This window comes from Urocitellus parryii, chromosome 9, assembly GCF_045843805.1.
Source record: "Urocitellus parryii isolate mUroPar1 chromosome 9, mUroPar1.hap1, whole genome shotgun sequence".
In the NCBI taxonomy this organism is placed as follows: Eukaryota; Metazoa; Chordata; class Mammalia; order Rodentia; family Sciuridae; genus Urocitellus; species Urocitellus parryii.
In genome coordinates this window covers 111999553-112024026 of record NC_135539.1, presented here as the reverse complement: position 1 = coordinate 112024026, position 24474 = coordinate 111999553, and the positions used below count along the sequence as shown (strand labels likewise).

Genomic DNA, 24474 nt, shown 5'->3' with positions numbered 1-24474 from the left:
TTTATTTTGAGACAAGGTCTCACGGAGTTGCTGTGGTTGGCCTCAAACTTGTAATCCTCCTGTCTCAGCCTCCTAAATCACAGGGATTACAGGTATGCACCACTGTGCCAGGTGTAGATGTGGTTTTTTAAATTTAAAAAGTAAATGCAATCATCTTTCCTTATGTGCAGAGGGAGAAATTCCAAGACCTCCAGTAGGTGCCTGAAACCATGGATAGTGTCACACTCTCTCTCATTATATGTGTTTCCTCTACATACATACCTATGAAAAGTTTAGTTTATAAGTTAGGCACAGTAGGAGATTTACAACAACTGATTCTAAAATAAAACAATTATAATGATGTATTATAATAAAAGTTGTGTGAATGTATATTTCGAAAAATCTTGTTATGCTGTCCTCACCCTCACATCCTGATGTGAGATGATACAGTGAGATGAGATGAAGTGAGTTTAGTGACATGGGCATGATGACATTGGTGGTAGAAGCACATAAGGGTTCCGTGAACACTAGCACTTGGTATTATGACAGTCAATTTGATAATAAACATGACTACCAAGTGATAAACGGGTGGGTAGTGTATACAGTGTGGAAACACTGGACAAAGGGAGGGTTCACATCTGGGCAGGATGGCATAAGATTTCATCACACTACACGGAATGGCACAGGACTTAAAAGTTATAAATAGTTTCTTTCTAGAATTTTCTATTTAATATTTTTGGTCCATCATTAACTGTGGGTAACTGAAACTGCATAAAGTGAAACCGTGGACAAAGGGCGACTACTGTCCCACACAGGATTAAAAACACGGAATACATTTACTAGTTGTTGTGTACAAATGGTCTGTATGTCCACTGTGGTACACAGCTGATGCTATCCACATGTGACACATCAAATCCACAGTGTGACTGACTCCCAGGAGAGCCAGTGTGTGCAAAATGTCACCCCATGAGGGCATGTTGTCCCTCTCTGGGACTTCTGGAGGACAGATAGAGGGGTGCTGCTTTTCTCCTGTGTTGGACCCAAGTATTGAGCCAGGTCATATTTCAGAGCTAGGTGGAGGGGAGGGGCTCCCCAAACCCTTGATGATCACCCCAACTCCCCTCCCTCTAGGTAAATCTCTAGAGGCAGATGACACCTGCAGTCATGAGCTAATATCTGCAGCTTTTCTTGGAACTCAGGAGACTTCTATAGAGACAAGGAGACGTCTGTGGTGGACATGAACTCGGCCATGGAAGATCCTGAGAGGTCATCTTGTTCACTTCTTTCAGGCTGGGTGTCTTATCTGTGCTGTCTGAAGCCACAGATAAGCTTCTGCAGGGACAGAGGATCCGGGAGCTCCTCAGGCATCTCATTGGAGTATTGGTCTCTGATTCTGATTTCCTGCCTGAATCAAGTATGCTGCAGTTTTTGCCCATTTCTTACTATGTTTAAGAACTTTGAGTTCTTTTGCCCCACAAATCTGGGTGATAATGCCTAGAACGTGGGAGCAAACTTTGAACCTTGAACTTGGCCAGAACACCAGCTCCTCAAGTGTCCCAGGAACATCCACCTTCGGCTGAGCTTAGAAACGGAGGAGTACTGCTGCCCTCTGGTGGCCAGTCATCAGAGCAGCAAGGCACCCTCTGCCAGTGGTCAGGTTGGCCTTTGGGACCGCAGCTTTGAATCTTCAGGTAAATGAATGTCCTTTCACTGTTCCTTGAATACAGCAATCTAGTCCTTGCCTCAGGGTCTCTCCCTTGCTGTTTGTTCCCATGGAACACACTTTCTCCAGCTCTCTAGTGGCAGCTGTATCTCTTTCTCTAGCTCCCAGGCCAAACGTCACCTCCTCAGGGAAGTCCTAAAATCGCACCTCATCACAGCCCTGTCCCTGCCCTGTTGCCTTGTTTCACTGTGTTCTTGGCACTTACCTGCTCTTTGGGAACACCTGTATAAGTTCTTATCATTGCCTCTCCCCCCCACCAGCTGTCAGCTCTGGGGGATCAGAGCTCTTGTCCAGACCTCAGGGCAACTAACATAGTAGATGCTAAACACTATTTTTTGAAGGAGTAGTAAACGCATATCAACAATAGCCACTGAGATGTAGGTGCAGCTTCTGGTCCCTAAAAATCACACCTTGACATGGGCAGGCACCTGCCTATCACCCCCATTGGACAGATGAATAAACTGAGGCTGGAGAGATTTCTGTGAGTTGTCCTGAGCACCCAGCAGAGGGGAATGAAGAGAGTCCCTGGCAGCTTTCCTGTGCGCCCTCAGTCCTCTAATCCAAGGGGAGCCTCAGGGCTGCTGAGCATCTTCTGGGAATGGAGGCAGGCCCTGCACGCGGGCTCCACACCCTCTCTCCTTGGCCTGGTTACTGAGGGAGGCCGAGCTGCATCATGGTCTTGTGGCTTTGGGGGTGTGAGGCAGGAAGGAGCAAGGAGACCAGTCCACGGGACGCTAGGAACAGTGGCCTATCTGCAGAGATGCGTTCTGGAGCAGGATTGTGGAAAGAGCAGGCAGAAAGAAAGCTGGAGCCATTGAGGAAACTGTGACTCCTCCAGGGCCAGGAGTTGCTGGTGACATTCTGGGCTTCATCCGGGGCCCTGAGGGTGCAACCCCGTCCTCACTACAGTCTGCCCCAGGCGATGGCTGCTAGGATTCTGGAGCCAGCATGGTCGAGGGCTCTGAGAGCCGAGCCTTTGCCTCCTGGGCTGAGCATGGGTTGGCAGTGGGACCGTGGGGGGATCCAGCCGGGATGAGTGGGCCCAGGGCAGGCTCTGTCCCTGGGTGTCCGGAGCGGGGCCCTGGATGTCAGCAGCATCTGCTCTTTGCCTGGCCTGGCACGAGTTTGATGGAGTCTGTGAGGTGATTCTCCAGGATTTCTCGATACTGGGGAGGGAAGAGAGGAGTCAGCATTTGTGGCCTGAGAGGCAAGGACCACCACGGCCCTGAGTCACGTGGCTCACGGAGGGCGGGCACTTTCTTCCCTCTCCATGTTACTGTGGGGAAACTGAGGCCCGGGGGGAAGCCACTGCCTGCCCACCAAGCCCCGTCCTGCCTGCTCCTCTGCCTCTTCCCAAGTCCAGAGTAGTTTAGTGGCTGGGTCAGGAGCCCAGCCAGGTCCTAGAACTTCCCATTCTCCAGAAGGGACAAATGAGGAGACGTGTGGGCTCAAGCAGAGATGCTGACGACTCACTCCTCTTCTCTGGAGACTTCTCCCTGCAAACATCCAACACCCTGACCTGCCCCCTCGCCATCCATCAGGGGACACCTCCCACTCTCTTCCCGCTCTTTGTCTTCCCCAAGTCCAGGGAGTCCCCCAAACAGACTCAGTGCCTCTGCTCGGCTCCTCACTTCCCTGCCTGCTCTGCAGACTCCTCTGTCCCTACAAGGGCCCAGGAAAGGCCTTTTGTCTGATTTTCCTTTGATAATGGCATCAACTTGTTCCTCAGATCCCTGCAGAACCTCTTGAGCCTGGAGACGGGTTTTCCCTGGAATTCTTTTCTTCAGGCCCAGGGCCTCGGGCAACTTGTCTATCTAATTAAACTCCATTAGGACACAGGGGTATTCTGATGTGTGCATCAGAGGGGAGCGTGTCCTCACCCCCTCAGCCTGGTCACAGCCGTGGCCTTGCCTTTAGGTCCTGCATCCCAAGCACCTCATAAAGATGCTGTAGTTTCATGGAGCAGCAGCCAGCCAGCCCTTTCCCCCCCCTGGATATGGTGACATGGTGACTGCTCCTTTCCACAAACAGAACTGGGCCTGCACGCTTCATCTCCTGCCCCTGGCACTGGGCCTGAGAGCCTCAGGAGGTCACTCTTGCTGACCTTCTAAGAGAAAACCATCATCTCAAATCCAGCAAGCAGAAAAGTATGTCTTCTTTAATTCTGAAAGGACTCTTCATCATATTTTGGAATAACAAATACCCTGATTTTGGAATATGGCCAAGTGGGAATAATAAAGTCACCTACCTATTTTTGTCCTTGGCAAAAATGTTAACTGAGCACCTACTTGGTGCTCTCTATAGATGGCTTGCACATTGCTCTTTCTAGTCTAGAACTCCCCACAAAACTCAGATGTCTCTGCCTTGTGTCTCAAGGACCCTCCAAGGCAATGTGCCCAAAGAGACCTCCTTATCTCGTGCTCTCCTGGAGCCTTGCTTTCTCCTTTGCTTCCTGTCTAGACTAATGGCATTGCTAGTCCATGATGCCTCCATTTGCATCCTTAACCCTGATCCTAACCCTAACCCTAACTCTAACCCTAAACCCAAACCCTAACCCTAATCCTAACCCTAACCCTAAACCTAAACCCTAACCCTAAACCCTAACCCTAAACCCTAACCCTAAACCAAACCCTAACCCTAAACCCTAACCCTAACCCTAACCCTAAACCAAAACCCTAATCCTAAACCCTAACCCTAACCCTAAACCTAAACCCTAACCCTAACCCTAAACCCTAAACCTAACTCTAAACCCTAACCCTAACCCTAACCCTAAACCCTAAACCTAACTCTAAACCCTAACCCTAACCCTAATCCTAACCCTAAACCCTAACTCAAACTCTAACCCTAAACCCTAACCCTAACCCTAACCCTAATCCTAACCCTAACCCTAAACCTAAACCCTAAACCCTAACCCTAACCCTAACTCTAACCCTAAACCCTAACCCTAACCCTAACCCCTAACCCTAACCCTAAACCCTAACCCTAAACCCTAACCCTAACTCTAACCCTAAACCCTAACCTTAACCTTAACCCTAAACCTAAACCCTAACCCTAACCCTAACCCTAAACCCTAACCCTAAACCCTAACCCTAACCCTAACCCTAAACCCTAACCCTAACCCTAACCCTAACCCTAACCCTAAACCCTAACCCTAACCCTAAACCCTAACCCTAACCCTAACCCTAAGATAGACCGTCATTAGCTCCTGATGCTTCTACCTTAAAAGTCTCTTCAGTCCACTCCCTTCTTACCATCTCTGTCCTCTCCTGCCTGGACTATTGCAGTGGCCTCTTCATCACCTCCAGGGCCCACCTTCTCTGCAGCATGAAGCTCCTCTGCTGAAAACCCTCAGGCATAGCTCCTATTTTAAAATAGCTGTTATTTTATTTAACCCTCACAATCAATTAGCACTGTAAAGATCAGGGAGTGGTGGCTTAGAGCTACTGCATGACTTGCTTAAGGATACTCCGCGAGCAGGTCTAGAGCTGGGATTTCAAGCCTGATGTCCTACATCAGAGCCTGGTTCTTCCCACCACCCCCCCTTATCGAATCAGCACCTCTCCCTCCCAAACCTTTCCCCAGCTGGTTGAAGGAGCCCACAATCTCCCTGGGAGGAAGGGCAAAGACCTTGTAGGACATGACCTGGAAAACTCTTTGCCAGGAACAGTGATACAGTGACACACACCTATAATTCCCACAGCTCTGGAGGCTCAGGCAGGAAGATCACAAGTTTGAGGCCAGGCTCAGCAACTTAGTGAGGCCCTAAACAACTTAGTGAGACTCTGTCCTATAAAAAATGAAAAGGACTGGGGATAGGTCTCAGTGGTTAAGCATCTCTGGATTCAATCCCCAGAATCCACCCCTGAAAAAAAACAAACCCTCTGACCTCAATATATTTCACCCTAAATGCCCATGCAAAATTTACTTTCTATGCCCTGGTAAGTCTGTCTGAATGTGAAAATGTTTCTCTTGCAAATTTCTGAATAGCACAGACACTGCAGAAAGATGTGCCCTGTTGGGCTTCGAGGAACTGGGTGGCCCCTAAGGGCCCTGAACAGTTAGCAGCACCATCCAGAAATCATGGATCTTTGGCGTGAAGTCTGTGCTCCTGGTGGGGCTCACGAGGCCTCTGTGATCTGGTACTGTCAACCTTCGTCACTCAGCATGTGTCCCTACACCTGCATCCCTCGATGACATAATTCCCTCCCTTGCAAACTCCACTCATAGTTGGTGCCTCACTCGGCCCCATGTTCAAGCCTGGGCTGGGGACCTGCCCTCTCTCTCTGCCATTCTTCTCCTCCTGCTCACACCCGCAGTGGCTTATCATGTCCACTGGCAAACTGTGAGACGCCTGTCAAAACCTTGCTCACTTGCCACCTCCCCAGTCAGGCAACCTCCTTCACCCTGGCCACCAGCTGCTTGAGTCACCTCTGTCCTTCATCACGATCTCCTGCAGCGTGGACTCCATTCACTTTGTGAAATGTCTTGCTCTCCTGACCCCGAGTGCACTGAGGTTTTTATCTCCAGCCTTGGCCTGACAGCCCAAGAAATGGTTATGGAATGAAATTAATTTTATTTTATAGATGAAGAAACTGAGGGTCAGACAAGTCATATGTCCTGCTCTGGGGGGTCCACCCGCAGGCCCTCAGGAAGGACTCAAATCTAGGTCAGTCTGACGCAGTCACCACGCTTGTCACTCCCAGACGTCTGCTCAGTCAATTTCCTGCATAATCGTGGGGGACTAACAAGGAATTGCTGACTTATTCTTTTGCCAAGAAAGGATGTTAAAAGGAACAAGCGGACAAGCTCCCATCTACTGATGGCACCACGTCATAACCTGTGGCACAGAAGGAAGGGCATAATTGAACCCTAATTCAATAGGAAAGACATAATTTCAAGAATAAAGGACACTCTCTCCTCTAAAAGGACAGATGCTAACCACACAGGGACCCTGGCCGTGTGCTGATGGAAGCTTCCTTGTGACTTAGCGTTTGGCAATAACTGGAGCGATTGTGGGGTATTATCCCGGGTCATGGTAGAAGGGAAGAGTTAGTGTTCCTGGGAATGGTGGGGACAGGCACACCTGCATGGTAGGAGCCAGCTGTCCCGACTGTGTACTAAAGCCACACGTTTTGACCGTGCACGACGAGGTGGACACCCGCTGCTTCTCTCTAACCAGAGAGAGCAAGGCTGGGAATGGGAGCACCAGCCAAGCCCTGGGGGAGTGGCGGGAGGGCGGGGCAAACCCCCAGATCCGCGCCGCGCTGTGAGGGTGGCAAGCTCGCGCCTTCTCCCTGGGCAGCCGCTAGAGGTCGCTGCGGCCCCTCTCCACGGTGCACAGCCCCCAGTGGCCGGAGCGCTTCACTCCTGGACAGCAGGTAGCTGCGGGCCAGGCAAGCCCGTGGGGTCACCCACAACGACAGGATGATGGCACATGCTTCCACTCAGGGAAAGCCTCCAATCCCCCACCCGCATTTGCTCATTTCCTCCATTCCTCTCATTGCTGGGATTATCCTCTCCCTTCTTTTAAGAGGTCCAACTGATTAAAGGTGTCAGGCTCATCCAAAAAAGATAAGCCCCCACATCAAAGCAGCATTAAAACCCTGCTCCCGCTTCTAGGCAGCCTTTCAAGATCTCCCCTCCTCTCTCTGGCTCCCTGTCTCAAACGGGGGTTGTGGTGTGCCCTTCCCACTGAGCCAGGGCTGAACTGCAATTGCTCCTCTGTCTCCCTCCTGAGACCCAGGGTCCCCTGACCCTAGCATGGTGCCTAGCAGGTATCCCACCCTCAATGCATGCTTGTGCAGCCATGGCACCGCGGGGTCTGGGTCTGGTCATCTTTGGATTGGAGGATGTCAGCAGCTCAGCAGGCTGGGTATTCTGCTTGGATAAATGCCTGTCTCCATGGAGCTCCTGTCCCCCCCATGAGGATTGGTCTGGATAAACACTTCTCAAATGCTTACTAAAATTAGAATCTTCAGGGGTAAGGCACAGGAATGGAATTTTCATATTCACCGCAAAGAATCTTGATAACCAGACTCTGGGGCCGCTGATGGCATATTCTGTTGCATTTTATGCCTCTAAAATTTGTGGTCCCTGAACTGTTGAGGCCACGTAGTGGATAATTCACCAAGATGATGAGCACTCTGTCACGCGAACATCCCCACCTGGACCAATATACTCTTTTCTCCTGGCAGCTCCTGGGATTGCTGAGCCTAGGGGCAGTTCTAGCCAGTGCCACCATCATGCCCCTTACTCACCCGCGACAGAGCCCGGCTGGCCAGCACCTCAAAGGCTTGCACCACATTGATGTCATTTTTGGCACTGACTTCAAAGTAGGGAATGTCCTTCTCTTTACACCAGCCTTGGACTACCTCCTGGGGCACCTAGGCAAGGAAGAAAAGTGGTCACCATTCCTGTATCATTGCCACTGACATTGCCATGAGCTAATATAAACCTCTCTTCTTCATAAATTACTTAGTCTCAGGCATTCTGCTATAGCAACAGAAAATGGACTGAGAGAGTCATTTCCCCATCTCCATCACATGACACCTATTCCCACCATGGTTACGTCCCCAGCCTTGTCATGCCATATTACCACCGTCACTCTTATTTGTCAAGAACCTTCCACATGCCTATACCTACACATCTCAACAGAGATCTAGTTGTGATAGTTCTTATTAGTTTCATTTTACAGATGAGAAAATAGACCTTAGGAATGAAAAGCTTTGCTCAGAGTCTATGTATCTGAGCAGGATTTGAACACAGGCCTGGCAGAATTGGAGTCCATTCATATGCTGCTTCCTAACATCTAAACCAGGAGCTTCTTCCTGTCATTGACTCCTTGTTTAGTCCTACGAGGGGAGATGGCCATAACAGACACAAGCCAGGAAGGGCAGGGAGGGAGGACTTCCTCTCCCCAACCCCCCTGCAGCTGAACAGACTGCTACTCAGGAGACCTGTTGCTGGGCAGGAACTTGGCTCCCTCCTGGCCCTTTTTCTCCAGGGTAGAGTTTGAGAACAGTTAAAAAGCTCTGGGCCAGGCACCGTGTTAAGTACTTTATCATATTTTAACTCATCTGATGCACTCACTCTCACTATGGAATGGTTATTATTAACTCTACTTTATAGACAAGTACAATGAGGCTCAGAGAGGCCCAGAGACATGCCCCACATCACACAGCTGAGAAGGCAGAGCTTGGATGCAATCCCAGCAAAGCATTCTCCTGGCACCTGAGCTGGCTTCTGCAGGACACTGCAGATGAACCCTACTTCTCCTTTTCTGTTGCTCCCACTGGACTGTGGATTCTTTGAGCTCAGGGTCAGGACCCTTTTAGTGCTTGGCCTGGGACATAGGAAAGACATCTCCCAAATGCAATGGCTGATTAGAGTCTGGGGGAGTTGGATGGGAAAATGTCCTGGCAGTACTTCGGATTACCTCCAAAGACAACTGGTACCACTGAGTTTGGTGATTCATTGGTTATTTGGGGGAGGGGGAGATGAATACATATGGAGTGCTCGTTGTGCTGTGCCTGGTGATATATAACTGTTACTTCAATTCATTTAAGGGATCCAAGATCTGTTTCTTAGGGAGAAAGGACCTTTCTCTTGAAAGCAATGCAGGCAGGAAGAGATCCAATTGCCTCCTTCACTCCTGCAGATTCTGGGAACGCCATGATGTCCACTGTCTCTTGGTCCTTGTTCCCCTAGACCCAGGAGTGGCAGTAGGTCTAGTGGCTCATGTTTTTCTTTCACAATGCTTCCGTTGTCCCCAGCATGGCCTTGGCACTGTGAGGCTTGTGACCCAAGACTGAAGGGTGACCACTGAGACCAGTGAGGTGGTCTGTTGTTTGGGTGCTGCCTGTGAGTCTCCCACGTACTGTTAACTTGAGCAGAGCAGGGAGAATCTCCAGGCCGTAGTCATGGCCTCTGATCTCTGAGCCTTTGGGAGGAGGAATGTTCTGTCCTCTGGGGCATAGATGCTCAAGGATCAAGAAACCAAGTGGTGACCAAGATCCCTCACAGCTCAGGGAAAACCCTCAACTATCTGGAGAAAGAATCAAGGCTGACTGAGCTGCTGGTTAGAATCATCCTCATCAGTGACAGGCATGAAAATCAATGGTCATTAGAAATCAACACACTAGCTGGGTACCATGGTGCACGCCTGTAATCTTAGCAACTAGGGAGGCTGAGACAGGAGGATTGTGAGTTCAAAGCCAGCCTCAGCAAAAGTGAGGCACTAAGCAACTCAGAGACACCCTGTCTCTAAATAAAATACAAAATAGGGCTGGGGATGTGGCTCAGTGGTCGAGTGCCTCTGAGTTCAATCCCCAATATACCCCAATATATCCCAGCACAAAAGAGAAAAAAATCAATACACTGAACTTTGATTACATTTTAGGCGCTCAAAGGACTTTGTAACTTATAAAGCATTTGAAGGCAAAGTCTGGACTTCAACTTCTTACGGTTCCTTCCTTCTTTCAGTCCTGCCCCCTGCCCAGCCCCCCTCCCCGCAGGAGCTGAGCACCTAACTGGGCCCACGGTGGGAAATCAGGAGCTATTGTGAAGTTGAAAGGAAAGGAAAGGAAGGTGACTGCTTCTCCAGGAGGCAGTGGGATTCTTTATCTTTCATGGCATTAAAAGCAAAAGCTCAAGATGGGTGCCCAAGGTCTCCCAGGGACCCAGCAGGGAAAGCAGGGTGCCCAAGGTCTCCCAGGGACCCAGCAGGGAAGGCAGGCCGGCAGTGGCAGCTGCTAATCTCAGCCGTCCCTTGCCTCACCAGAGGGTGACCAGGACAGTCTGGGTGCCCAGGCAGGACAGACACGTTATCTCATTTTCCCCTGCTCTTTCTCTGTTTTTGAGGAGTGATTGAATACAGACTTCAGTGTACCACTGGAGATTATGTTGCAAAGTAATTCTTTTAAATCTCTCTCCAGGCCTCCCCCGCCCTCAGAGAGCTGGCCTGGGAAGGAAGCCACACAGACAGGGCTTTTCGGTTTTCTCTGCCAATTCCAGCCTCAGTTTCATATTTTTAAAGATTGTCTTATCTTTTATTTATGACGTATATATTATTTATAACATTATTTATAACTTTGAAAATAAACTCCAAGTGTGGTACTTGGGGACAGGAGACACAGGGGAATTTTAGAAGAGCAACTTCCATTAATTTTCCTCATGGTGGACAACAGATACTTAACAATTTTCTTTCTTTGTTAGGTTTTTTCTTATTCATTGGAGGACAAATGTTGGAAAAAATTAGTCCAGTCTGCATCATGTATTTATGATGCTTTTCCAACTCTTATGCACTTAAAAATGATGGAGAGCATAAATGCTAAGATTAGCAGGTCTAAAATTAATTAGTAAACCATCAAACTACTACTAAGAGTAACAAAGACTATTTTTAGAAAACATGATCTTGATTATATGGATTGAGATTACCTCCCTAAGTGCAGAGCAAAGCACTCACATCCCTGTTAATAAATTCCTTGCAGCATATATTTGTTTGCAGAGCTATTCTAATATATATATATATATATATATATATATATATATATATATAAATATTTTTAATATTGCTTTTTGTAGAAGTAGTTGGAATTTAGAAAAGTTAAGTCAGTAATTTCTTTAGGATCATTCTGGCTACATGTAAAGCAAAATATATAGATGCATGTTTTTATTGTGGTTAAATATACATAATATGTAATTTAACATTTTAGCCATTTTTAAGCATATAATTCGAGGGCATTTCTGTTGCCAGGCAACTGTTCCCACCACTTTGCTCTAGAACTTTGTCATCTTCTCAAAGCTAGCAATGTGTTTTTAAATGTTATTTTCTTTTTATTAAGTAGGAAAAGATGCTGTGTTTTCCAACTTGCCCCTTAGAGATAATAAGGAGGATAATAATCACAGAATTTTCTTTAATTCTCAAATAACCTCAGGGAATTCATATTCTGGCCTCTACTCCACAGAGGAAGAAGCTGGTAGGGGCCAGGGATGGGCATGGAGTGTGGCTAGCCGAGCTCTAACCCACCATGTGCCTGCCAGGTATCTCCCTCTCAGCTGGTCCTCATCACTTCCTCATACCCGGCCAGGGACTGGCAGGCCCCTGGCAGGGCTCCCAGCCTCCCTTCCTGGGTCTCTGGGTTAAAGTCCCTCTGCTCTCCCCCACCCACTTCCTCCTCTCCACTTCCCTATTGTCACTTCATTATCGATGAGCACTTCCTCACCTCCAGTGTCTGCTACATCACCTCCCTCAGACCCTTCCCCTGGCCCAGTTGGCGGACTCTGGACTCCAGCACCCTCACTTTGCCTCCCTGTCTTGGCTGGCCTGGGTTTTTGGGGGGCTGCTGCTCCCCCTCTTGCTGTCTCCAATGAGGCTAGACGCATAGCGCTCTTGACCATGGATGCTGAAGAGGGGATTGGCTTGCCTGGTGCCTCTGGTGCCTCGTGGCTTCTTTCAATCCTTTCTTCTTCCTCTTTCTGCAAGCTCACCCCTCTCCCCTGTGAGCTGCACCTGGCTTCCTCTCCTGCCAGGTACCCCTCGTTCCCTGAACTCGTGGGATCTGCTGCAGCTTGTTCTACCCCGAGTGCACGGATTCCTTCTCCCCAGCAATCTCTCCACTTCAGCCCAGAGCCAGACCCTAGGTCTCTGTAAATATCAAATCTGGCCTCCCATTCTTCCATGACCATAGTCTCCTTTCAACTCCTGGGTGCCCTCTCCGCTGCCCTGGTCTCCAACCTCTGGCCCCCCGCCCTCAACTCTCCCCTTGTTCCTCCCCTTTCCCTCGTGGCTTCTCAGAGCCCTGTCATCTCTACCCCTTGACTGCTCTTGCTTGGAGAAGCCTCAGTCTCAGGTCCCTTCTTCCTGGCATTTACCCCCAGGCTGGGCTGTTGAGAAAGAACACACCAGTGATTCCACTTCAAGTTCACGGTCTCCTGCTTGGCGAGCACTCACATCTGTTCTTGTCCTTGTCCTTGATGGGCTCCTCCTCTCATTTCTTTTAGGGACAACTGTTCAAGCTAAGCTCTATGATTTCCTAAGGCTCTTACTTGGTTTCCTTCCTCTCATCAAAAGGTGGCACCTCTTACTTCACTGAGAAAAAGTCAGACTCTCAGCCTTGAACTCCCTGGACCTTGAACCTTAAGACTCACAGACACATGAAACAAAATGTTAAAATGGATGTTGGTGGGGTGGCATGACTGCTTGATAGACATCAGACGAGAAGTGAGTTGGAAGGCAGACCACCCCGGGGAACACACACATTTCCAAAAGCTCATGACCAAGGGTCTCTTCGTTGACCTGAACGCTCATGGAACGGACATTGAAGAGGAGGATTAGAAAGGTTTCTTTTGGAGAAAGTTGTGTTGTGTGTGCAACTACCCCTTCCTCCCACAACACGGACCCTGGAGTTTGGTGGACATAGTGGACTGGATCTGAGGTAGAAGGTGATGGGGTGGAGGGAAAACAAAGTCCCTGCAATGGAGCCAGAGTCACCTTGTGCCTTGGGAAGTGGCTCTACAAAGGGACAGCCAGGTTGGAGCTACCAAGAGGACTATTTGAGGGAGGAGGTGACCCTAGTGGCTTGGGAGATGGCTGAAAAGTCAGGAGTTGAGAAGGGACAGTGAAATATTCTTGGAGAAGTCTTCTTAAGGACCCAAAGGAGTGACCCACAGAAGAAAGCTTGCCACCATCACGAGGCCCAAAGAGAACACAGAACCCTCTGGTGACAATACCAGTCAGAGAAGACCTGCCCTGCTCTCCCGACCACACAGGGTCCGACACCTGTGATCTCGGCTAAGGGGGTGGGGTGTTGAGGCGTAAGGTTGGCAATGAGACTCTCCCCTGCAGCTGTCCCAGTGGGGACAAAGAAAGGGAGCATCTTACCTCTGCATGAACTTAGGGCTTTGTTAGTCAGAGCCTGGATATTTGTGATGAGAGAACTGACACTGGGTTTCCAACGTGAAGTGACACAGAGCTGACGCCTTCTCGCTAGCTGTTCCCAGCATGGACTTCCCTTTAGAGCTTTCATTCTTATGTCTTCCAAAGCCTGCTTGTCCTCCCCAGCTGCCTGGGGCTGTTCTCCACGTCCAAACCCAACATGCCTCTCTCTGGCACCAGAGATTCCCCGGTACGTGTGGCGGCTCCGTTGGAAGAAGCACCGTCTCCTGTCTCCTGCCTCCTTCCATCCATCAACATACTTCATCGTGCCAAGTGATGCCTCTGACCTCCTATCACTTTTCTCTCTGAGCCATTGTGGAAACGGTTCCAACACGATGATTCACTTCCTCACTACCTTTCTCTATTTGAAACACCAAGAAAACCTATTTCCAACAGTTTTTTTTTGGAGGGGGGAGGGTGGGGGTATTTGGGGATGGAATTCAGGGGCACTTAACCACTGAGCCACATCCCTAGCCCTTTTTGTATCTTATTTAGAGACAGAGTCTTACTAAGTTGCTTAGGGACTCGCTGAGTTGCTGAGGCTGGCTTTAAACTCACGATCCTCCTGTCTCAGCCTCCCGAGTTGCTAGGATTACAAGTGTGCACCACTGAGCACAGCTCAAACAGGTCTTTTGGGTGTCATTGGGACTTGGACTGGTGCAGAGCATCTTTAACAAATTAAGGCTACTTTTATTCTTTTTTCATGAGCAGGCAAGGATTAAAAGAGCTCTCTACTCAATGGCCCCATGATGGTCAATACCTACTCTCAGGGCCACTGTGATTATGAAGCAGACCAGCTGTCAAATGGTTAGTCATGATGCTAAATGTTCCTATGATAATTAAAAAGTTGTTACTTTTCCTGAAAACTTACAGATCCAAGAATTTGTAACTGCAGACCCCCTACTTGACCATGGCAGAAATGCTGTTCTACAGGTTAATTCTATTTCCATTGAGACTCCAATTACATCTGAGGCCTTCAGCCCTTGACTCCCTGTGTCTAGACAGGATCACCTGCAGTTCTCAGTTCACACCATGCTGTGTCTTCATCCTAGAACCCACATCTTCTAAGAAGCCTGTCCTCTATTCTGGACTGGGACAGATGCCCCTTCTTTGGCCTCTCCATTTCTCCAAGGTGTATCTCTATAATTGCATTTACCATCAATAACTGTTTTTTAAAGGGTCTGTATTCACTATTAAACTATGGAATTCTTGAAGTAGGGACTGCGCCTGATTCAGCTCAGCATGTGTGGGACATGTTGGGTGCTGATACAAAATTTGTTGAATGAATGAATGAACAATACCTTCCTGTCTTCCAGGTCAATTTTGTTCCCCAGCACCACCATGGGGTAGGACTGCTCCATAGGGATAATCTTGGCCAGAACGTCACCCCGCCAGATATCCAGGGCTTCAAAGGACTCCAGGTCGGTGACATCAAAAGCCAGGATACAGCCATCAGAGCCTTTGTAGAAGGTGGACACCATGGAGCGGAACCGCTCCTGACCGCCTGTGTCCCAGATCTAGAAGGGAAGAGCAGCATCCCGTGGGGCTGTGGTGAGTGGCTGGAGGGAGGTACAGTCAGGTTACCTCATGCCAAACCTTCCTTTTCTGGGCAGAGAGGAAAGCCCCAGTTTACGTTCAGGTGTGTAGGGGCCTTTCACACACAGGTGACCTGAGCTTCTCGCCCTCGCACACTACAACACCTTTGCAAAAACATTTAACTCCTGGGAGGACTTTCACATCTGACCTCTCATTTTGCCTGTGGGTCATCAGGGCAGGCATTGGACTTAGAAACATGGACTTTAGGAGGGACTGGCCCAAGGCCACCACCAATTTTTCCAGGGAAATTTAGAAAGAAGGCATAAGGTCTCCTAAGAATTGAATTAGTCCTCTTCCTTCTAGATTAGGCACCAGCATCTTTTTTTTTCTTTGTCTGCAAAAAGCCAGACAGTAAGTATTTTAGGCTCTGCTGGCCACTCTCTCTCTGTTGCAATTACTCACTGTCATTGGAGTAGAAAAGACAGTAAGTAAACAAATGCATGTGGCTGTGTGCCCATGAAGAGACCAGATTTGTCCCATGGGTTGAAGTTAGCTGTCTCTGCTCCAGGCCACTCTAACTCTGAGCCCACTTGACTACCCTTGGCTGTGCAGGGAGTGTTGGCAAAGAGGGAAAGAGAGCATTGATTGCTCACCTGCAGCTTCAAAGTTGTGTCATCCAGCATGATGATCTTGGAGAGGATGCTGGCCCCCAGCGTGGTCTGGTATTCCTCATAAAATGTCTTGTGGACATATTGGTGAAGGAGGGAGGTCTTTCCCACTCTGTGGAAAAGCCAACACATGTGAACGCACACCTACCAACACACACACACCCACCCAATGCCATTCTCAGAGACGTACCATCCCCCTGATGATGCTATCTCTCCCTGAGATTCTGGATTTCTATCATCTGTGGTTCAGGGACCACCCTTGGAGGAGCAAGAGACTGGAGAATGGTTTCTAGAAGTAGAAACCAAACAAAGGAAGCAGAGATATCTGGAGAGAGCTGAAAAATCCCCATAGCAACAGGCAGGTCCTTTCTGGGTGTGGCAGGTGGTGGGAGGGCAATTGCTGAATGTCTTGCCAGATTCTCGGAGCTGGTTACTATAGTGCTGGGACCAAACCCATCATTTACTGCCAGATTTTTCTCCTAACTCAGCTTCCTTCCTTGAGGTGGGTGCACTTCTCTGTCACCCACCCCTGGGGACCCTGGGCGTGGGGTGGGAGCACATCACAGAGGCCCCACTGCCCTGGCAAGGCCGCTTCCAGAATCCCAGACCCCGAGCTCAGCTTGGCTTACCCAAGTGCTCCGACAATGATGAGCTTCAAGTCCACCTTCTTCCGAGGATTCATGAAGTGGCTTCAGAACCTGTAGGAAAAAGGTCAGAGGTCATCTACATGCTGGCCAGTGTCTCCTGAGACCACTGACACAGAGGCTGGTCTCTGCTTTCCTCTCCCCTTTTCAGTGTGCAGATCTCTGCTCTGGGCCCAGGACGGAGGCAGGGCTGTTCTCTGAAAGAGGCATATGAGTTAGGAACCCTTACACCTTCTCCCCTCATTTCCCTGAGGGTCTCCCCACAAGGCTGGAGGGGCTGTGAACCCTCAGGAGAGACAAATCCCTCACCCTGGAAGGAGGAAGGCAACCCTGCTCCGAGAGTCAGCTTAGAGTACCAAGAAGGCAGGACAGGGGTGAACAGAGGCCTCACAGACAGTCAAGCCTGGAGCCAGCGATGGAGGGCACTGTGGGAAGAGGAGATGGGGTGGGCAGGACAAGGGGTCCATTGTCAGCACTGCTCAGAGGCTTTGAATGGAAGACCATCCCTTCCCAAGCCCGAGGTGAGGCTACAATTGCAGAATCAAAAGGCTCTTCTCTACTGCAGCTGGTGGGGGGTGAGGTTGGTAGATGTTACTGGAAAGCTACTTGGCAACAAGCATTGAAAGCCTTAAAAACGTCCCAGACCTCCACTTCTAGGAATCTGTTCTAAGGCAGTAGCCAGAAACGTGAGCAGAGACCCTAGTTCAAGAGTGTTCTCCATGGTGGTCTACACATTTAATGATAAAGAAGTAGTTAAATCACAGCACACCATGAACTAATAAGCTGTCATTAAAATAGAGTTTTGAGCATCTTATAGAAAATGCTTATGTCCTAGATTCTAAACGGAAAGCAGAAGATGCTAAGCTGTACATATAACATCACTCCAAATAGTATAAACGGATATTAAAGTTGAATTAGTAAAACATCCTTTTTTTTTTTCCCCCTTTCTATTGAAGTGCTGAGGATTAGAGCTGGAGTCTTGCAAATGCTAGGCGAGTGCTCTACTCCTGAGCTATGCCCCCACCTCTCAACTTGTTGTTTTGAAAAGCAACATGAACGCATTATGAAATGGCTAACTCCAACTAACGAACACAGGCACTGCCGTTTTCCTGTGATGAGAACATTTAACAGAGTCCGGTGCTAGACCCTGGGAGCAGCACAAGATGGAGCACGCGGGACACCTCTGCAGGGAGACACTAGGTTAGAAGGCACAGGGCCAAGGGACACAGGAGAAAGTTACAGTTCCCAAGAACACAGGGAAAGTATGGTGGAAACTCAATCGAACCAGGCCCCGAAGAAATGAGGCATGTGGTTGGGGGCGCTGTCTTCCTGGGGAGGGGATGACGAAGTAGGCCAAACCCTGGGAAGGTTGAATGGAGACAGCGCTGATTTGCTTCAGGGAGAGGGAGGAAGCCTGGAGAGGAAGCAAGATGGGCCGTGCGTCGGCCACGCTTATTCATTCATTCATTCAGTAAATATTTCCTATCCTTCTGACCTGAAGGGGAAGGGAATGAACCCTGGCTGGCATTTTGCAATGGTGTCACTGCCCACAAGGGAAACCAGCCAAGGGAGACGGTGACTCAGAAGCTCCTAAAAGGCGCGGATCTCTAAGCATCCATGCCACTTTGGAAGGGGACAGCATGGCAATTCAGCTTGGAACACCAAGGCGATGCCTTAGGAAAGGGAGTCAGAACAAAAGGGAGGAAGGAAGAAGGGGTGAAAGAAGTGGCAGAGGCTGAGCACTTGCAGAGGGCTCTCCGAGGAGCTCCACAGATGCAGGAGGTCCTCACTCCAAGAAGTGAGGCCTTGTCACTCATCCAAGGCCCCAAGGTAGTAAACAGATTTGTTCATGTTCTGGTCAAAGGCCAGAGGAGGAGTTTTTAACACTGAGTTCAAGTCCATGGGATCTGTGTGCACAGGAATCCGGAGCACTGGGCTCAGGTTTGGTGACCCCCACAAAACCCCAGGAGAACAAGAGGAGACAGAGGGAGCCAAAATGACAAAGAAGCACAGAGGGCAGAAAGGGAACTGAGACCGCAGAATAGGACCTACCACTGGGATGCAAGCTCATCATGCTGAGGCCGAGGGGACACTGTGAGAGTCATGCATGTTGCCCGACTATGTCTCATACTACAGGCTAATGGTTGCTGACAGCTGAGAGCTTTAAGAATATGCAAATAAGCAACATGCATATTATGTGAGGGTAAAATGAATGAATTCATCATTATAATACATTGAACACATAATATATTATTATGATACCTTTAGTGGAACAAGCGAAGGGCTCAAGAAATTGTTAGCTGTTTTATCGGCTGCAAAACTAGCCTGTCAGATTGACATTATTATTATCACCTGTATTTTACCATCTCTTTTTCATCCTTACTGAAGAAGCGGACTTTATAGAACTTAAACAGCTCATGCCTGGAGACATAAAGCCTACAGAGCAGAGCCTGGATCTGGAGCTGAGATTTGAACCCACGTCTAGTTCCAGATACCACGCCTTGCCCTGCCTCTTTTCTCTCCCCTTCCCTTCCTTTAGACAGAGTCTCACTAAGTTGCCCAGGCTGGCCTCAAACTCCTGGTCCTTCTGATTCAGTCTCCTGAGTTTCAGCCTCCTGAGTTTCAGCCTCCTGAGTTGCTGGGATTACAGGTGTGTGTCCCACAGCACCCTGCTAGAGTCTTTGCCCTTGACTGGGAGATTCTACTGCCCAGCCGCAAAACTAGAATGAGAAGTATACACCTTGCCCTTGGTGCCCCTGAGTTGTAATCTAAATGTCCATAAAGAGAGCCTTTCCACATAAATTCAAATCCATTCATGCTTTGGAATGCCAGGCAGTTTTAAAAAGATGAAGTGATAAAGTGGAAAGATACACATGGTTATTTTAGTAGAAAAAAAAATGAAGATTTTCTATAATTTGATTGCAATTATACAAAAACAGCAACCCTTATGTGTGACTATATGTTTAACATTGCACAAATGTTTATCCTGTAAACATGGAATGTTATGGAAAGACACACCACATGATTAATAAGAGGGCTGGAGAAAGGTAGATGAGATGCAAAGAGCCATCATTTTATTTTATATTTCATGTATGTTTGGTTTTAAAATTTGTCCCACAAGCCTAAATTATTTCTGAACATATAATACATTATTATGAGGTCTTCCCTTTGGGTTTTTTTTTTCTGTAGTTAAAACTATAAGGTAAAGGAACCTCTCTTTTAAAAAGAACTGATGGCAGCCCAAAGTCATTTGAGAGTGACTTCCTAAAAGGATGAGTCATTCTGACGGCTGGGGCAGGAGGAAGGCTGCCTGGTACCATGGAGTGATCATGAGTTTGGGGGTCAGAGCTCTCATCCCATCCCCGCACATCTGTGACCTAGACTGAGGTGCTTAATCTTGGGGAGTGTGTTCCCTCATGGGTAAACAAGAGACAGAGACATCTCATGGCTGTGGCTTCTTCTGAAGGTGGCATGTGACACATTCTTATAACAGGCTTCTCAAGTTGGGAAAGATCCAGATAAATGTTTGACAACTGGAAGAAGGAGAGGGATTTGCAGAGGCCAGATGTGCAGTCTTGCCATTTGCTACGGTATAAATTTGCCCACCAAGGCTGATTTCAAGCTACCGGTGTGGCGCCTGCCCACCACAGCAAGGACCTTAAAGGTCATTGAATCCCATCTCCAGCTGGTGCTTGAGCCACATGTATGAAAACACAGAGCCAGCCCTGTCCCATGGAGCTTCCGCTAGGGTTGGATATCTCCTGGGGCCACACAAAAAAGGCTTGATTCCTCTGCCATGTGCCAGCTCTTCGTAGAGTTGAGGTCTTTCCTTTGGGTTTTATTTATTTATTTATTTATTTATTTCTGTGTCTTTTTTCCTACTCATCCTTGTAACTTGCCTTGTCTTATGAGCTCCCCTTCCACTCCACCACCCTGCCCCTCCCCCATGTGCCCTCAAAATGTACCACCGCTGCAGGTTCCCCCAAGCCATTTCCACGAGGGCTGACATTTGCTGAGGTTGCTAGTTAAAAATAGCCTGGTTCTGTGGTCCAGGATCAGCAGCAGCAACAGGAGAGTGACAGGGGACTGACTCATTGTAAGAGAGTGACTGTCACTGGCTCAGGGTAGGCACCAGGGTTCTCCCTGGGAGCACAGGCTTCAGACAGTGGCTGAGATCCCTTTCTGTGTCCTCTCTACTCTGCCATTGGGCTAGGCTGTTGGCCATAGTTGTCCTTTTAAGCTTCTTCCTGCCCATATGGCTGACTCAGATGCTCCAGAGCAGGACATGGTCCCAGAGGCCAGGCTGAGTCATCCTCCCTGTTAAGTAACAGCAAGGAGCAGGCGTGGAGTGTGGGACTTGCCAGGTCCACACAGGGAGGACTTACTCCCCACCGAATGTGACCAGCCCTTCTCCCCCTCTTGCCTGGCAGCACTTCCAAGCCTGAGCCCAGGCCCTACCCACGTGCCCAAGCTACAGCATGGCTATGTCCCTGAGAAGCAAGAGAGACTGAGTGATTGCTGAGCCCTGGAGTCCAGGAAGAGTCCTTCAAGAACTCTAAATCTTCTCCATTCTCGCCTTCCCACTGCCCTTCTCTCCCTCCTCCACTGGTCCCAGCCAGAACCCAGGCGCAGTCTCCTGCCTCAGGTGTTAGGTGAGGTGTCCTCTGTTGACAGGGAGACCAGGGACCTGGGGCAGTCCCCGCCCCCAGCATGTGCTCTTCCTCAGCTTCTTATCCTGCTCTTTAGTACCACTCCTCCCATCCCACACCTCAGAAAATGGCAAATATCCACCTAAAAATTGTGGAGTCAAGTCTGGAAGAAGGGAAGGGATTTGCAGTGGCCAGATGTCCAGTCTTGCCATTTCCTATGGTATAAATTTGCTATCTGTGCGAAGAGGCTGTCTAGGGAGCCCGAGGCTTTGCTGCCTCCCAGGAATGAAATTCAGCCGTAAACACTCAAATCCCAGCAGGTCCAGACCTGTTCCCTCTGGGAAGTGCACCCAGAGCCCTGGTTTCAGGAAGCTCAGCATTTCTGTCCTTTAAGTTGTCTGGATGTATTGGTCCTATCTCCCCAAGTAGTGTACCCATCTGATATAGAGCATATAGAGGCTTCCGTGTGCACCCCTCCATTCATCTGTCCTCCATCCACCCCTCAAGCCACCCAGCCATCCACCCAGTGAGCACATGTAGTGCGTCCTTATTATGCACCAGCATAATGTAGGTCTTAGTATATTGATAAGGACCTTTGTGGTGGGGGATTGATCAGTAGGCCCCATGAAACTATTTCTATGAATACATAATGCCTAGCAATTATACAGCACTTGCAGTTTAAAAAACACTGTGATACCCCGGTGGATTCCTGGGTCAAGGACTGGCTGGTGGCAAGCTGGACTCAGATCTGTCTCTGTTCATCGGCTCATCTAGCAGTGCACCCTTTGCCAGGAAGCATGTTTCTGATTTAGAACAAGAGATAATTTCCTATTTCTGGGAGCTCAGCTTTCCCTGGTGAGATCCTCTGACCCACCCAGCTCCATGCCGGAAGGAACCCTGTTCAGGTGGCAAGGGGTCTCTAGGTGTGACAGGACCCAGTCCTCTTGGAGGGCTCCAGTTCCCGGCTTGCCCTGCAGGTTTGGAGCAATAGCACCTCCCTCTACTGACTCAGCCAGCTGTGGCAGCTGCCAGGCATGCCGGCCCTTGCATATCCCCCAGCAGGGCCCCAGTTCCCCGGGAGGGTGGGGAAGTCCTTTCTTGCCACCACGCCCAGTCATTTCCCTAGGATGGGGGTCTTTGGGCTGGATCGAAACCTGCAGCTGCCAGATTCTAGGCCTCCTCCTTGTACCCTCTACCTCTACTCCTCCCCTCAACACCCAAATAGCTCTGGGGGCTGCTGGACAGACAGAAGGATAGAGACAAGTTTCCAGAGCACTTACGCTGAGGCTGTAGCACTTGGCCTCCGGGGGCAGGTGGGCGCTCTCTCTGAGTCTGGAGGTCTCTTCTTGGAGCAAAGGTCTCAGCTGAGCCAGAGAATTAAACGGCGGCGTTGGGAACCTGAAAGACTTTGTTAGCCAGCTACTTCCCTCTGAGTTTTCCTCCTCTCCCTCTGCGCACAGACTTGGGAAAGTTGCAAAAGAGGCTGGGCTGGGTGACCTCAGCTGCGTGGGTGGAGGGGGTGGGGTGGAATGGGAAATCCAGGCTTCTGAGCTGATTGGACTTGGGGCCCCTGGAGAGTACAGTTTATAGGACTCTGGCCCAGAGGGGTAAGGAATGGGAGGCTTGAGGGTGGGAGCTTTTGGGCCAGAGGGGCTGCAAGGTGACATGCTCTGTTTGTGGAGGTTGGTTTTAGGAACTTCTGCCTCTGCTGCTGGAAGCCACCCAGTAAAGGGGCCCTTTTGTTAAGTTTTCAATACACATGTGTATTAGATTCAGTCCTTCCATCAGCCTGCTGGGCCTCGCCCCTTGTCCTCACCCAATTCAATGCACATGTGCACACCAGACCCCCAACACCCCGTATATATCCCCCACCCTAGACACACATACCGTATACCCCTCATACACACACACACACACACATCCTTCACACACAATACTACATATACTTCCACCTCCTCCCATACCACATGCATACCCTATTTCATACACACACACTCCCTATTCACACATATACACGTGATCCCCCATCATACACCCCCACACAACATATGCACACTATACACATCCTCACCCCTCACACCACACTCATCCACCCACACACTCACACACATACTCTATATCATGCAGATACACCACACCCGCCCCCATCCATATAGTACCACGATAACACACGATATATACACACACCACACATATCCCAGCCCACATGCACATGCATATACCACACCACTCCAGGCTTGTGAGATGTGAGACAAGCCCTGGCAGATCCGGGGCCTCTTGGGTGAGCATGCATGAGCCAACCTGAAGTACTTAGGAAACTAGAGCAATTTCAAATGGTGCTGGCGTGAGTCTAATTTGGGCATCTCTTTGAGCTGCCTGGAATTGTGCCTTGGGTAACTATGGCTGGCAGATGAAAGGGGGATGAAGTGAGTTTGGACATGCCTGGTTTAAGTGGATCAGCAGATCTCAAGAGAATCCCCTCAACATGTCTAATACATTTGACGCCTCATCCATTCCCACATTTCTTCTGAGGTAGGATTTCATCTTCCTGTGGGTCTGTTCCTTTGTTTAATATCCTCCCTGTCAAAAAGTTCTTTCTTATGGCCCCCAGAAGTCCTAAAGCTGCTTTATTACCACTCTCTGTATCTAATCTGGCCACAGCCTAAAACTTTCTCAAGGGTGAGTGTCCCCAAATCCCTGCTCAGCCATTCACTGTGCCAGGTTCAGGCCCCGCTACGCAGTTTGGGATGGAACAAAAGTTGAAATCATTTCTTTGTATCAATTAGCAAACATGCCTGGAGGGAGGATGTAATAATGTCTCTGAAGCATAATTCTGGACAGGATACAGTGGAAGATGGAAAGAATTCCAGAGCTTGTTTATCCCGAATGTTCTACTTTGGTTACTCCAGAAAGGGAGCATCAACCCACCCCCTGATTGATGACTGCTGATTTGTTCTTAAATTGTTGCCCTTCAAAAGTTTTAAATGAACGAGAGAAACGGGAGTGGGGAGAGCACGTGAGCACCCAGAGAGGTACAGTGGCACAGAAAGTTGCCGTGGGGCCCCTGCTAAGGGTGCTTGGGTATGGGGGTGAACTGTGCTCACCTGGTCTCTATAGTCTCTGAGCATGGGACTGAAACTCAGGGCCCATTTGCAGAACTGTCCCCAGCACCTTTGAAAACCAAGTCACCAGCCACATCAGCCTCTAACTCCTGCTTCCTCCAACCATGTGGATCAAAAGTCAGCAGCTTCCCTTCCCTTCCCCTGACATGTGCTGCAGTGGAAAATGAGGCCCAGCCTCTGCCCTGCGGTGGAGGCCTGAGGCTGCACCACTGAACTCT

The 24474-nt window shown here is 49.3% G+C and overlaps 1 protein-coding gene across 1 annotated transcript; it reads right to left on the bottom strand.

Annotated features, from left to right (window-relative positions):
* Nucleotides 1-774: 774 nt before the first annotated feature.
* Nucleotides 775-22591, bottom strand: Rab7b (RAB7B, member RAS oncogene family). The gene is made up of 6 exons (XM_026387513.2): nucleotides 22415-22591; nucleotides 16471-16539; nucleotides 15827-15953; nucleotides 14939-15154; nucleotides 7960-8085; nucleotides 775-2868 (listed from the first exon to the last, which is right to left on the bottom strand). Exons 2-6 carry the CDS (start codon nucleotides 16521-16523, stop codon nucleotides 2791-2793), a joined length of 600 nt encoding a protein of 199 aa, XP_026243298.1. The 5' UTR covers nucleotides 16524-16539; nucleotides 22415-22591; the 3' UTR covers nucleotides 775-2790.
* Between the last annotated feature and the right edge of the window lie 1883 nt (nucleotides 22592-24474).

What these genes read in the sequence shown, in the direction of transcription:
- Rab7b (XM_026387513.2), bottom strand. Translation starts at nt 16,523, where the DNA reads ATGAATCCTCGGAAGAAGGTGGACTTGAAGCTCATCATTGTCGGAGCA. An exon ending in ACACAACTTTGAAGCTGCAG is followed by an intron (nt 15,155 to 15,826) that starts GTGAGCAATCAA and finishes CTTCCCTTCTAG; the next exon opens with ATCTGGGACACAGGCGGTCA. An exon ending in CCAGCCGGGCTCTGTCGCGG is followed by an intron (nt 2,869 to 7,959) that starts GTGAGTAAGGGG and finishes TTCCCTCCCCAG; the next exon opens with TATCGAGAAATCCTGGAGAA.